This window comes from Crocodylus porosus, unplaced genomic scaffold (genome assembly GCF_001723895.1).
Source record: "Crocodylus porosus isolate Cpor-Errol unplaced genomic scaffold, CroPor_comp1, whole genome shotgun sequence".
NCBI classification, from domain to species: Eukaryota; Metazoa; Chordata; order Crocodylia; family Crocodylidae; genus Crocodylus; species Crocodylus porosus.
In genome coordinates this window covers 43,125,033-43,139,391 of record NW_017728949.1, presented here as the reverse complement: position 1 = coordinate 43,139,391, position 14,359 = coordinate 43,125,033, and the positions used below count along the sequence as shown (strand labels likewise).

The 14,359-nt window shown below is 41.8% G+C and overlaps 1 protein-coding gene across 3 annotated transcripts in view; it reads left to right on the top strand.

Moving 5' to 3' along the window:
- The window catches only part of DCAF17 (DDB1 and CUL4 associated factor 17), a 34,734-nt gene that overhangs the window by 2,192 nt on the left and 18,183 nt on the right, over positions 1-14,359 (top strand). For 2 of the 3 annotated variants that reach the window (XM_019554398.1, XM_019554400.1), the window contains exons 3-8: positions 2,745-2,835; positions 5,056-5,195; positions 6,296-6,374; positions 9,207-9,296; positions 11,750-11,857; positions 12,360-12,465. In XM_019554398.1, the coding sequence (XP_019409943.1) occupies positions 2,745-2,835; positions 5,056-5,195; positions 6,296-6,374; positions 9,207-9,296; positions 11,750-11,857; positions 12,360-12,465 (614 nt within the window). Of the gene's footprint in view, positions 1-2,744; positions 2,836-5,055; positions 5,196-6,295; positions 6,375-9,206; positions 9,297-11,749; positions 11,858-12,359; positions 12,466-14,255; positions 14,354-14,359 lie in introns of all 3 variants that reach the window. The other variant, XM_019554399.1, reaches the window with a different exon arrangement.

The following is a 14,359-nucleotide window of genomic DNA, read 5'->3' as shown; positions in this document are numbered from 1 at the left end:
AGTTGGTAGCAGAGAATCCAAGCACTGAATGTGCCAGAAAGCTCTGATCTTTCAAGCATTTAGACATGTGCATAACTTTACTCATGCAAGTACTCCCATTGGATTACTCATCTAAGCAAAGATAAATACATGTATCAGTGTTTGCATGATTAGATGCTCATTTTTTTATCTCCTAATGCTGTGGTTATTCTGTGATGACTTATGGACCTTGTTCTTTGGCAAGGGAAACCCTGATCCTCTCAACCTTACAACATTTTGAGCGCCTTTCAGACTTCATAGCATCTAATGAAATAGGCTGTCACCTATGAAATTTTATATGCTTCTCAGTTAGCCTCTAAGACAGGGGTGTCAAACATAATGGCCTGCAGACTGGATCTGGCCCATGGTGCCATTTAATGCAGCGTGCAGGTTGCTGGACCAACCTTGTGCATTGGCCCTAGCCCTGCACACTGCATGTGGTTTGTGGGTTGGACCCAAGCAACCTGTGCCCTGGACCCCTGTGCTGTGTGCAGTGATGGGTTCAGCCCATGCAGCGCCTGCAACACCCCCGCCCCCACTGGCCCCAGAGGCTGCACTACAGTGAGCCACATGGCTGGCACGTGTGTGCAGGACTGAGCAGCCTGCACGCGTAGCATGTGGCACAAGGGGCTGGCACAGGGCATACGCTCCATGCAGTGCCCTGCTGACCCTGGAACCAGTGCACAAGGGCAGCATTAGCCCTGTTCAGGCCCCAGGGATTGATGCATGTGGTATGCAAGGTGGACCCAGTGCTGTGGCCACTCTACAAAGAGCTAGTCCCAGTCTGGCCTGCAGACTGGCTCAGGGATGTTAATCCAGCCTGTGAGGTTGGATGAGTTGGACACCTCTGCTCCAAGGTGTCCTTGCCCTGCCTTATTTCATAATTTAAAGGGGATTGAGGGTATTCATTACTTTGTTGGATCCAGTCCCTTTTTAACATGTGGTTTCCATTGTGTAAATGGCAACACAGTGCTATAATTTCACTGAAAAGTACCACGTGCAAATTGATCAGTCGGATCAGTTTATAACAAAAAGCTGAATTATTGAGCAACCATATAAATGAATATGGTACAAATGCTCTGCAAATACACATACGGCCCAAAGAAGAGGACAGAAATGGAAACACATTTAAGAGACTTATACTGGTAAACTGTATAGCTCTTAAACTATAAAGGACTTCTCAGCACTGTTATAATAAGTAGCACAGGTGAGAAGACTTTGATCCTAAATGGTTTATTGCACCAGCAGGATGTATGATGCAATGCTGTGATGCAGTACATGACAGTATTTTGTGAGCCAAATGTTTTTGTCAGCTGCAGAATATAATTAAGAAGTTACTTTAGGTTTACACAAATGCAACTGAAAGAATTTGGTCCAGTAACTTGTTACAAACGAGTGTTCTAGTATCTGTAGTTTCTTCAGCTAGTGGAAGGCCCTGGTTCTTATGGGGGACTTCAGTCATGCTGAGAAGACTGAGGTGGGGATTTAAAGCAGCCTTCAACAACGAAGACGATGGAGCTAGACTGTTCTCAGTGGTGGCAGATAACAGGAGCAATGGTCTCAAGATGCAGCAAGGGAAGTTTAGGTTAGATAGGAAAAACTTTCTCACTAGGAGTGTGGTAAAGCACTGGAACATGTTACCCAGAGAGGTTGTGGCATCTTCATCCTTGGATTTTTTAAGACTGGGCTGGACCTTGGCTGGGATGATATAGTTTTGGATGGTCCTGCTTTGATCAGAGGGTTGAACTAGATGGACTTCTAGCTCTAATTTTCTCTGATTCTACTGCTCATCACTGCAGCATCTGACCATCCACCAGTACTGCATTAAACAACATGAAGAATATGGGCCATGTGTGGTCCATTATTTATCTCAGGGCTGTCCAACTTCTAAGCCTCCAGGGCCACACCAACAGGAGCTGGACACTTCATGGGTCTCATCAGGCAAGCCACAGGCCACTGGGCTTCATGGATGTTTTCCCCCTACTGCACTGGCACCTCTCCAGTGTTGCACTGCTTACCCCCTCACCACCATACTGGGCATCCCTATCACCCCCATTCCTCACTGCTGCTAGACAAGGGCATGATTTCCCCCACCCTGCACAACCTGGACTCACCCTTAGTTCCCCACATTGCACCACACTGCCTTGTCCCCTGGGGCAAAGACAGGAAACAGCAGCCAGAGCAATGCAGGGAGTGATGGCTAGGTGAGAGCCTAAGGTTTAACTCCTCACTAGCTACAAGTCGCGTAGCCCTACTTTAACTCCTCTCCTCTATAGAGAGAAGATTGTACATTGTAAAGTGTTTTCATTTTTTAAAATATATGTACCGGCAGCTATGTGTTTACTTTAAAGTAGGCGAAGCTGAAAAAGTGTAGAGTAGTAAGTGAGGTGGGTTTGTGATTTTCCTTAGCTTCTGAGTGAATTTTAATATATTTAAAAAAATACAAAATACAGTTTATTAAAGTAAGAGCATTACTGTTAAATCTTTTTAAATGTTTCTCCCAAGGAAAGGTGAGCTTTTTAACAGCGTCTTACAATAATCTTACCCAGTAGTCTGAGGGTAATGTAAAGTGACCCTTAGCAAAATAAGAATAGTCCGGCATGCTGGACAGTTGAGCTTGCTCCCTGCCTGAGGAAGAGGTTACGATTTATAACAATCCACAAAATGACCTGTTGACAGAAGGTAATTTATAAAATAGACTGATAATTTGTAATCTTTTTTTTCAGTATTGCAGGAGAGCCAAGAATACTTTATCAAATGCCACCATGTTCTAAATCAGAAAAAATAGAGGATGCTTTATTATTGGAATGTCCTCTGGTAAGATTACTTTGAAAGGAATTTTGAAAAGTAAAGATGTAACTGATCTAGCTATGAAAGAACTGTTTACTAATGACAAGGGCAAACTTGAAATTATTTGCAGTAATTTAAGGGTCAATTTCAACTTCAGATGTCTGTAAATGGCTCCCAGTGAAAATGATAGAAGGTTTGCTATGATTTCAGTGGAAGGAGCCAAATATTCAGAGACCATATAATCCACTTTATTCTAACCTTCTCCATTAAGAGGAGTAATTTTTCAAGGTAGTGCACGTTAATATATTACGTTAGTCTTTGCTTGGAGCAGTTATTTAATAGGTAACTTGCTTTGTTTGTAACAGTGTTCTTGTTAAGGACTATCACATTGCTTGTCAGGAATGATGATCATCGGATAGCACATAAATGGTCTGGTATTTTTCAATGAAACAGCCTTACTAATAGAGAGCTTCCTCCCCCGTGAATGAAGGAATCATTTTTTAAAACAGTTGCATGCAAAGTATAGTTTTCAATATGTCCTTTATTTTTGGCAGAATCTTTAGGGGCATACCATCTTGTTGATATATGTGTAACTTCAATTTACACAGTAATAGGGTTATAGACCCTAGAAGAATTCTAATGCTATTCTATTCAAGCTTTTAAACTGGTGCATAATATATATGAACTCTACATCTCCGTTATTACTACCACATTGCAATTTTAACATTCTTTTTCATTTGTTCACAAACGCCTTAAAATGTAATTTTTAGACTGAAATTTGCAATGCTGTGTCTCAGAACAAAGGTGAACTTTCAGAAGTTTGAGCAGAATTTACTCATCTGACAGCATTTGAATTGAGCTTGAGCTCATGAAAACTTACACTATAAATCTCTGATTTAGTTAGTGTATAAAGTGCAAATCTACCTTGCCTCCTGCCAACATTTACTCAGTCATTTTTGGTTATCTTGGGGGAAGAAAAAGAATGAAAGAACATTTTCTAACTTTTAAGACTGTGCATGTGTACTGTTAACTCAAAAGGGGCTCTACTTTTGTAGTATTCACTTTATTACCTGTTCCATAGCAGTGTAGACATTTAAGCTACTAATGCTATATAGGACCATCGTACTTGCCGTGCTAGATCAGACTGAAGGACCATCTAGTCCAGCCTCTTGTCTCCAGCACCAGAAGTTTCAGAAGAAAATCCACAACCTTCTAATCCTTAGTAGGTAGACGTGGATTTAAGACAGAAAAGCACAATGATTAATCTCTCATCCAAAATTTGTGAAAATAGCTGTTATATCTCATCTATCAGGTTTTCAGCCTATTTTAAGCTATGTTTAAAAAGCGGCTGGGGATTATTGGAAGAAGGTGCTCCACAATTGGAAAATCTAAAAAGAATATTACAAATTCACCAAAAATTTAAAATAATAGCTTTGATCACTCTGTGTTAAGTGTCATAATCTTATTTTGTTTCTATTGTAGAACATTTTACTTCCACTTTTTTTTCAAGATTTGTAAATTCTATCCATTGCTAATATAAATTGAGTTTCAGTTTGGCTTCAACCTTGATATTTTTTCTATCTGTTGTTTTGTGGGTACGGTTGGTGTGATATCCAGCTATTTGATATCAGGCAGTTAGACCTTGAAGGCTTTGTCTACATGGGCAAAATTGATGTGCATAGCTTTTTCCAAAATAATTAGCTAGTTTAGTATAATTACCTATTCTATAATTACTACGCCACTTGGACACTGTTCCAAGATAAATTGACTATCCCAGGCTAATTATGCTGCTTTGTGAGTGGAATCATTATTCTGGGCTAAAGTCACTTTTATCCCAGAACTGCAAAGGCCTGTTACTATGGAATAGTTTATTACACAATTTCAATGATTGTTCAATTACCTCATGACTAAGTGATATCCAATTACATGATCAACTGCACAATCATATTGGCAAACTATGTTTTAAAAAAGGAAGACTAGGATTTAAAAAGTTGATTTTTAATGTTCATGTAGGCCATACACTTCTGTGGGGGTTTTAAACTGCAGAATGCATAAAAGCAAGTGTTTTTTGCAGTAGGCAATTGTCATTGATTTATATGATTTAACAATATATAAGGTCTGATGTTGTAGAAGCCTGCTTATTACCCTCAACCACTGTTTTGTTTTATGGTCACTTCAGGGTTCTAGGCCTTGTGACTTTCCTTGTTTGCATGTTCAGACTTTTTTCACTGACTTTTTTTTATGTAGGGGGAAACATTGCCTAGTCTATCAGACTATAAAACTTCGCTTGTAGTTTTGACAGCTCAGAACTGCCTCCTTCGTCTCTCTGCTAATACTGGGGAAATACTGGAAAAAATATACCTTGCAGGATCCTACTGCAAATTCAGGTACTAAATGTTGATTGAGCTTTACATAAGCAATGTTTTCATAGTTAGCATTATTGCAGTACTGGGGGAAATATTTTTTATTTTTCTGTAAGTTAAGTTATTAAGTTTCTATGTATTCAGAAAACGTTGCTTTATACTATACTTCCTACAACCATAGAACTGTAAAAATGCATTTTTTGTTGGTTGGAATTTATATCAGAGCAGGAAAAGAGTGCAGCCCAAAATTCTTCAGTGACTCCCAGATGCCAGTGATTAGAGGTGAATTATAGTCAAGGAGCCCCCTCCCAGTCAGGATGAAGGCACATTGTTAGTACAGGAAGGGGTAGCTTACAGTGCTGGTCCTAAGCTTTACCCATTTTATGGATGAGAGGGATTCTCAGTCTAGGACCTTTCTTGGACACAATCTCCACATGCCATATTGTTTAAGAACAGTTTTAAACTTCAGCAGTCTAAGTGTTATGGTTATTTGTCCCTAAATTCCAGTTACCTGTCCAGAAGAGCATGTGCTACAAAAAAACCACAAGTTCATGCTAATACTAGCTTCCTCTGTCAATTTTACAACTTTTAATATTGCAATAACAACATACTAGAATGTCTCTTTAAGCTCTGCAAAGCAAACTTCATAAAACACAGGGAAAATATTATTAGCAATTTAGAAACAGGCAATTTTTAACTGTATGCATATGCTTTTGCACAATGTATCCATTTTAGTTTTTAGCAGGACAGCAAACTTCCCATCCCCCTTCCATCCCACTTCTCAAAGGAAGTGATCCCTCTCTTGCTTCAGAATCATAGTAGTAGTTTATGAAATGCAGAGGAAAAGGTACAGCAGCCAACCTTACTATCCACAAGTTTGTATAGTGTTTTTTTGCATTGTCTAATAGGGAGAGTGATTCAGATCATGGGAAACAGCTCCATCAATGCTCAGAGCCTAAACACTCAGTTCATGGAGCCTGCAGAGTTGGCTGAGACCTTGGGATCTGGCCTGGGACTCTCATAATCTAATCTAGATTATGTGAAAAGGGCCACTTACCTTAAGAAGGTTTTAGACAATGACTAAACTAATACTGACATCAAGGCTTCTTTCTTATCACCAACAGGTACCTGAACTGGGATTCTCCTCAAGAAATTATGGTTGTAAAGTCTGTTCAGCAGAAGCTCTCAGCAGCAGCACGGCAGGTAGGTTTACTCATCCTGTCAGGTGAGGTGTATGTAGCCAAATATTTACAGGGCTTGTACAGAAGTTCAAAGAGAAATATTTTTAGTAGTTCCATCTGGCAGGTATCATAGTAGCTAGGGTCAGAAGGGACCTAAACAGATCATCAAGTCCGACCCCCTGCCTTGGGCAGGAGTGCATGACCCCAGGAGTCATATGACCCCAGTCAGGTGTCTACCCAGTCTCCTCTTAAAGACCTCCAAGGTAGGACCAAGCACCACTTCCCTTGGAAGTTGGTTCCAGGTCCTAGCCACCCTAACTGTAAAGTAATGCCTCCTGATGTCTAGCCTGAACCTGCTGTCTATCAACTTGTGGTCGTTATTCCTAGTTAGCCCATGTGGTGCCCGGGGAAGCAGGGCATCTCCTATTCCCTGCTGATCCTCCCCTGGTTAATTTGTAGATGGCCTCCAGATCCCCCTTCAGCCTTCTCTTGTGGAGGCTGAATAGGTTCAGACCCTCTAGTTCAGGGGTGTCCAACCTTTTTGAAGGTGGGGCCGGATCACGAACTTTTTATCATTCAGTGGGCTGGTGAGCCATATTCAAAGACCTCACAGGAAGTGGTATCACATCAGGAAGTGATGTCACATGACCTTTGACACCAATGAAGTTGCAGGAAGTGACAATGAAATGGGTCTAACCAGTTCAAAACTCTCCCTCTATAGCATCCACCTCTGCCACTGTTTGGGACAGGATACTGAGCTAAATGGACTATGGGGCTGACCAAGCATGGCACTTTTTATGCTCTTATGTTCAGAAGCTCTTACGTTCTTTGGCTGAGCTTCCAAACTACGGCTGACATTTGCAAAAAAGGGTAGATCTGCATGTTACAAAATTGTCATAGAAGATTTGGAGCCCTCTAAATCCCATTTATTTTAATGGAAGTTGGCCTTTTGACTCAGCTTTGAAAATCTCAGCCCAAGGTGCCAACCAAATAAGTCAAAATATATTTTGCATTTCTATGCAGTGCATCTTTGTGGGGCTCTCCAAGTATTTTACAAACATGAACCGAACCTTAGGATGAGCCTAGCCGGAGCAGCAGGGGCTCAGCTGCACTTTGCGCCTACCTGCGCTGGTCAGTACTGAGCGACACACGGCTCCGCCGCCGCTTCTGCTGGCTGATGCTGACCTGGGCCAGTCTGTCCCATCCGGAGCAACACGCAGCTGAAGCTAGCTTCCCACGTGCTACAGGGGATGGGAGGAGCCCAGCCGGGTCAGCACCAGCCAGCAGAAGCGGTGGCGGAGCCATCTGCCGCTGGGGACTGATGGGCGCAGGCAGGGGGAAAATGCACCTCAGCCTCTGCCACTCCAGCCGGGCTCGTCCCATCCCGAGTGGCACATGGCTCTGCCACCACTTCTGCTGGCTGGTGCAGACCCAGCCAGGCTCCTCCCATCCCCAGTAGTATGTGGGAAGCCACCTTCAGCTGCATACCACTTTTCCTGGCCAGTGCTGACCTGGCTGGGTCCATCCCATCCGGAGCAGCATGCGGCTAACGCCAGGTTCCCATGAACTGCTGGGGATGGGAGGAGCCCAGCCAAGTCTGCGCTGGTCAGCAGAAGCAGTGGCGGAGCCATGTGCTGCTTGGGACGGGACAGGATGAGCCTGGCCGCAGCGGCAGGGGCTGAGCTGCATTTTACCCTGCCTTTGCTCGCCAGTCCCGAGCAGCACATGGCTCCGCCGCCACTTCTGTTGGCTGGTGCTGACCTGGCTGGGCTCCTCCCATCTCCAGCAGCATGTGGGAATCTGGCTTCAGCTGCATGCTGCTCCAGATGGGACAGACCTGCCAGGGTCCGCACCAGCCAGCAGAGTTGGTGGCGGAGCCGTGTGCCGCTCGGGACTAACCAGCACAGGTCGGGGGAAAGTGCAGCTGAGCCCCTGCTGCTCAGCTGGGCTCATCCTGTCCTGAGTGGCACATGGCTACTCCTCTTCCAACACTCACCGTGTCGGCAACGTCAAGCTGATGCGGTGCGTGTGGGAACCTTGTCCCTTCCCCAGCCCTTTAGCAGCCATTAGGAAGCTGCTGAGGGGCTGGGGAAGGGACAAGGGGTGGGAACTTTCATTTCCTGTCACAGCACCATGGACCACAGAAAATGCCTTGGCAGGCTGCTTGGCGGCCCACGGGCCATATGTTGGACAAGCCTGCTCTATTCTCTCCTCGTATGGCCTGCCCTGCTGCCCCCTATTCATGTGAGTGGCCCTCCTCTGGACCGTCTCAATGCTAGCCACATCTCTCTTGAAGTGCAGCGCCCAAAACTGGACACAGTACTCCAACTGCAGCCTGACCAATGCCACATATAGGGGAAGGATCACTTCCCTGGACCTGGTTGTGATGCATCTATGGATGCATGACAAGGTGCGGTTAGCCTTACTGACAGCTTCCTCACGTTGGTGGCTCATATTCAACCTGGAGCCAGCAATGACTCCAAGATCCCTTTCTGCCTCTGTGCTGACAAGAAAGGTGTTCCCCAGCCTATAGGTATGCTGCTGGTTTCTTCTCCCCAGAGATATTCTCCTTTCTGTTTTAGTTTGAGATAAAAAGTGACTTGCTTTGCAATAAAAACACAGCGGCAGGAGTGTAGAGATATCCCAGGCCTCTGTTATGGCTTTTGGCATGATGAAGTTTCCCAACGTTTGAGCTTCCACGTCTGTAAAATGGTGAGAACTTCCCTTATTCAGAGAGGGCACAAGACACTGTTAATAATTTTTATTAAGGTTTCATATGGTTAGATACATGCCTTATCATGTAATAATTGCCTGGAGTATAATAATTCTGCTCATCATTGCTGTTCCTCCTTAGGCAGGCATCCAACAGTCTGTGCTGTTTTTTCTTGCTGTATTCAGAGTTCTACCTCTTTCCTTTATTGGAATGCTGGAGATAAACAAAAAAGTGAGTTACTTTCTTTATTAACTATAGTCTCAGGCCTAGTTATTTAAAAGGCATTGAGTTGGGTCACTGCACATTGCAGTAATGCAGGACTAATTCTTACAACTTGCGGAAATAATGTATGGCCCATTGCATTAATGTGTAGTGACATTCCACCTTCCACATATCAGTAGCCACAGACTGCATCCAAATGAAGGGGCCAGTACTGGGTCCTGAGGTGATCCTAGACCAGGACTGTTCAGCTAGTGGCCCACAGGCCACATGTGGCCTCCAGTAAGGTTAACATGGGCCCTCAAGCGCCCACCCATCCTCCCCTTCCTCTCTTGCTGTGATTGCAGCCAGCAACAGCCAGGGCTTCAGGGATCTCTCTCCTTCTTCTGTCTTCTGCTGAATGCCCCTACCCGAGCGGCAACAGCAGTCCAGAGTACCCATACAACACAGTGCCAGATGGGAGCCTGAAGGGAACTGAAGGTGAAGCAGACTGCCACACTGTGTGGGGGAACACAATCACATGCACATGCATGGTGCAGTGCTATGGGGGTACCTGCCTGTGCACATAGTGCAAAAGGGAGGAAGCACCTACCTGCACTGTTACACAGCCCGTGACCCCAGATAGTGCTGCCCCCATGTTATATGGTCCCTGCTAGTGCAGCGCGTGGGACATATGGTCCCAAAAGTCTTTGAAGCTGGACAGCCTTGTACTGGACCATTTAAGTAGATTATTATGTAGGAACATTCTTTTGATGACCATTGAGATGGAAAGATACCAGAAAGATAATGAAAAGATGAGTCTGATAATGTCAGTGAAGAGGAAACATGTCCTATTTGAAGTCTGGCTTCTAAATAATACCATATTTACTCATGTCATGCATACCTTTTCCCCCCAAAATCAGCCCTCCAAAATTGGAATGGTGTTTTAAGCAGGGAGGCTGATTTTCTGCACTGGAATTGAAACATGTAATGGCTGCTGTATAATGGCTCCCTGTAATGGCTGCCAATGGCTCCTTATAATGGCTGTGCTTCTCCCCCAGGTCAGGAGACAGCAAGTGCATCCTTTATGCATATAGTTAGTTTTAACCCTGTTATAGCTGCTGAGCAGTAGAACTGTAGTTCTAAAGCTGCAGTTAGACATTGAGTGATGCTGTTGCCCCTCCTCCCTAATGCCATGTTGAGCCCATACTATAGCAGTTAAGATCCTGGAAAAAGCTTTTTTTATACTCACATTTCCTTCCCAAAAGAAGGTGCGAGTATTATGTGGGAACGTGTGATATACAGATAAATGTAGTGCTATGTTTTGGGGCTTTTTGACACAAGAACTACCAGTGAGGTTTTATGGTACTTGTCAAGAAACATCTTTGTTGAGTTCAGAAGTTCATGAATCATTGGAATTACTGGAGTTACTGGGAAAAACGTAAGAATGGGGTGATGAATGAGAGGGCACAAAATGGCAACACAGTGCTATAATTTCACTGAAAAGTACCACATACAAATCAATCAATCAGATCAGTTTATAACAAAATGCTGAATTATTATTGAGCAACCATATAAATGAATATGGCACAAACTAGAAATTTTAATAAAAGCATACTAGCATCTAAGATTATGAAAATAATAATGTAACTCCACATTTCTAGACAATACATCTGATTATCAGAGTGAAAACCCTCCATAAATACTTTACATATAAAAAGAAGTATGCAATGGCATTATGTTAGGTCAGTCATAGCCCAAAATTAATTTGAATGAATTTAATCTATTTATTTCCAAGAAAAGTTTTTCTTCGTTTCCAAGAAAAGTATTTTTCTTCTTAGTGGAGATACGTTAAATACTTCTGACAAAACTAATATTGCAGCATCATTAGGAGTTACTCATAGATTGTAAGGGCTGGAAGGGACCTTGCAAGATCATCAGGTCCAGCTCCCATAAACAGCTCTCCAGGCACACACATGCCTGGGATTCAGGTTCACAGTTTAAGAATCTGATATTGTACCCTTAGTGACATCTTAATAAATTAGCTAATTTTGTAGTTATGTGATGTCCCAGAGTCATAACTAGACTAAATACTTGCCTCTGGTAAAGGACAAACAGTAGAGGAGTTAGAAACAAGATTTCTAGATTGTATTCCCAGCTCTGATACTAACCAGCTGTGGGACTTCCGAGTTTCATTCCTCTGTGCATCTGTAAAAACACTAAAAAAAAATATTTGTCTTGGGGACATATTGAAAATGAATATTTGTTAAGTATCTGACATCAGGTGATACTGAAAGGCAAAATATTATGTTGCAGTCTGAGCTTGAGGATAGTGATAACAAAAACATTTCAAAATTAAAGCAGTTACCAATTTTGGATAGTTTTGATGTGTAAAGCTAATTAAGATAACATTAGAATCATGTAGCCTTGGTGTTTTGCATTCCCTCTGAATGATCTTTTCCCTCACACTTTTTTTCTTGAGCCAGATATTTGGAAACAGTGTCATGGATGTTGCTGTTTCTAATGGAATACTGATTGTGATGAATAGCATGGGCCTGGTCAAGCTTTATAGCTTCCAGGCTATCTCTGAGCAGGTAATGGAGCATGAAATGTAACACCAATTTATCTCAAGACTGATTATTTTGAATGTAGTACAATATGTAAAAACTGGACTTTATAATGGAGGAAATGTGTCAGACAGGATAAAACTATTTCCATAACACCATTAGAGTATAAAGTAAGAGTGAGAGATCTTAACAAGGTACCACACAGATAGTACATACTAGAACAAGTGTTAGCTGAACTCTGCCTATCAGTAAAAATTGTAGCAGAAGTGTTTCATTAAAAACTTGGATGGAAGATTCCTTGATATGAAACAGAATCTTAGAATCTTACTAAATTTATTTTGGAAAATCAACTGTTGAACAGGAATTTAATTTAAATTCTTCTAGTTAAAAAAATTAAATCTGTTGGTAATTAAGACAGGATTTTAGACTGAAATGAACTGTTTTAGTAATGCACTAATAACAAAAGCAATAAAACTGAGCAGATAATAAACATGTATTGGTAAAGCTAATTTGTTTTTCATTATTTTAGTTCATGGAGCAGCACTTTGATTTGGGCAGTGAATTCAACTGGAATAATAGAGTTGGAATTGTAGGAAAGTATCCATTTGGTCTTCCTTGCAACATTAAAATAACAGGTATTTATTATCTTTTCACTATTTGATGGCTGACTCACTGCTTGCAAAAACATGAGAAACACTCCACATTCATTTGTGTTTGCCATTACGTTATAATAAAAGTATGCCTCTATTTACTCTAAAACTTAAGAATTTACTAATAGGACTTTTCTTCTATTCTTCTTTTCTTCTAAGCTAAAACAGTGTTTTAACTTTTAAGTGTTAGGTGTTAAAGTGTTTGAGAAACTTTATAAGGTATGAGTAATCAGGAACCCCTTCACCCACCATTACAGGCGACCCTTGCCATTTGTGGGGGATACGTTCTCGTATCCCCCGTGAATGGCGAAATCTGCGAATAAGGCATTGAGTTCATGAACGCAGTGCCCCCAGTGGCAGGGGGGGCATGGTTCCAGCGGCGGCAGCAGGAGCCTGGCGGCAGCAAGCACACACCTCCTGAGTGCTCCTCTCCTGTAAGTGTATAAAGTGTATTTAAAATGCAGGTTCAGCATTTACGAATATTTGAAACTGCAAATGCCAAACCCGCAAATAGTGAGGGTTTCCTGTACAGCTCCTTCTGGCAGGGAAAGGGGGAAAACCTGACAACTATTAAATAACAGAGAGAAACATTACATAATGACTTAGGCGTGAGATAGATTATTATCTAGTGTTAGACTAGTGTATCTACTATAACCTGCAGAGAGAACTCAAGGAAGCAGAATGTAACTTATTCACATCTTAACTTTGATTAGTCTTGCTGTGTATATTGTGTCAGATGCTTTGAACATAATTTAACAGGAAAAATGTTGGTTGGTTTTGTTTAGACATGCGTTATAATTTTCAGATAAAAAACGCTTCTTTTCACCAGTGCGTCTGAGATTAGAATCTGGCCCTATGTTTCTTAAGGTTTGTCCCAAGTCAAGGACTTCCCCATTTCAGCATGTGCATTTTTTCCTTATTAAAAAAATCCAGGAGCTTCTTCAATCCATATTTAGGCACCTAGATAAGTAGTTTGACTTTCAGAAGGGCTCAGATCTTGTCAGCTTTCACTGCCATTAATATGCATGTCTGTTCCCAATGTTAAGCATCCATTTTTTAAAATCTGGGATGTTTTTGTATTAAATGATTTTCTCTATAAAAATGTGTTCATTATTAACAGACATAAAGATCATTTACAGACAAATCAAGCCAGGTCTTTGTATAAAATTAAAGCAATATATGAAGAAAAAACAGCTAGATAAATTAAGGCGTTAAATAATCATGTAATGTCTTATAAAAATAAAAAGAAAAGCTGCAATTACATTTGACTCAGGTTTTGCACAAGAGTTTAGGAAATTTCTCTTCAGTTTTCTCTCTCTCAGATTCCTACATTATGATTTAGTGCTGGAGGGCCGATGGAAAACAGGCCTATGAGAGCTTTGAAACCAGTTTATACTGGATATATTTTCGTGGCCTATGGAGCATTATAGGTCATAAGCTTTAAAGTCGAAAGAAAAGGTTGATTTTTTTTTTTCATTTTGTTTTTATCTTGAGACTTATTCAAGAGTTTGTGGTTAAAAACTATTCAACTTCTGATGTATACTTTATATAGCCGCTGTTCAGCGATGCTTGCATTCCTGTGGTTTTTGAGCAGTTCTCTTTTACAAGTGAGATGGCTGACAGTACATGCAATGAAATGTAGTGTTTCAGTGAAGAAGCAACTGATCTTTTTGAAGGTGGCAGAGTTTAAACTTGTGCTTGATGTAACTTGACTGTTGATGCTTTGTGGATGGTTTCAAAGCTGTGGAAACTTGAAATCTTGTATTTTTCCACAGAACAACCACATCCTGGACAGAAGCAGTGCAAGGTTTCTCACACTGCTATGTCAATGCACCTCAGCCTGGTCCTGGAGAGACCACTTCTACAGATAAGAGTAGGG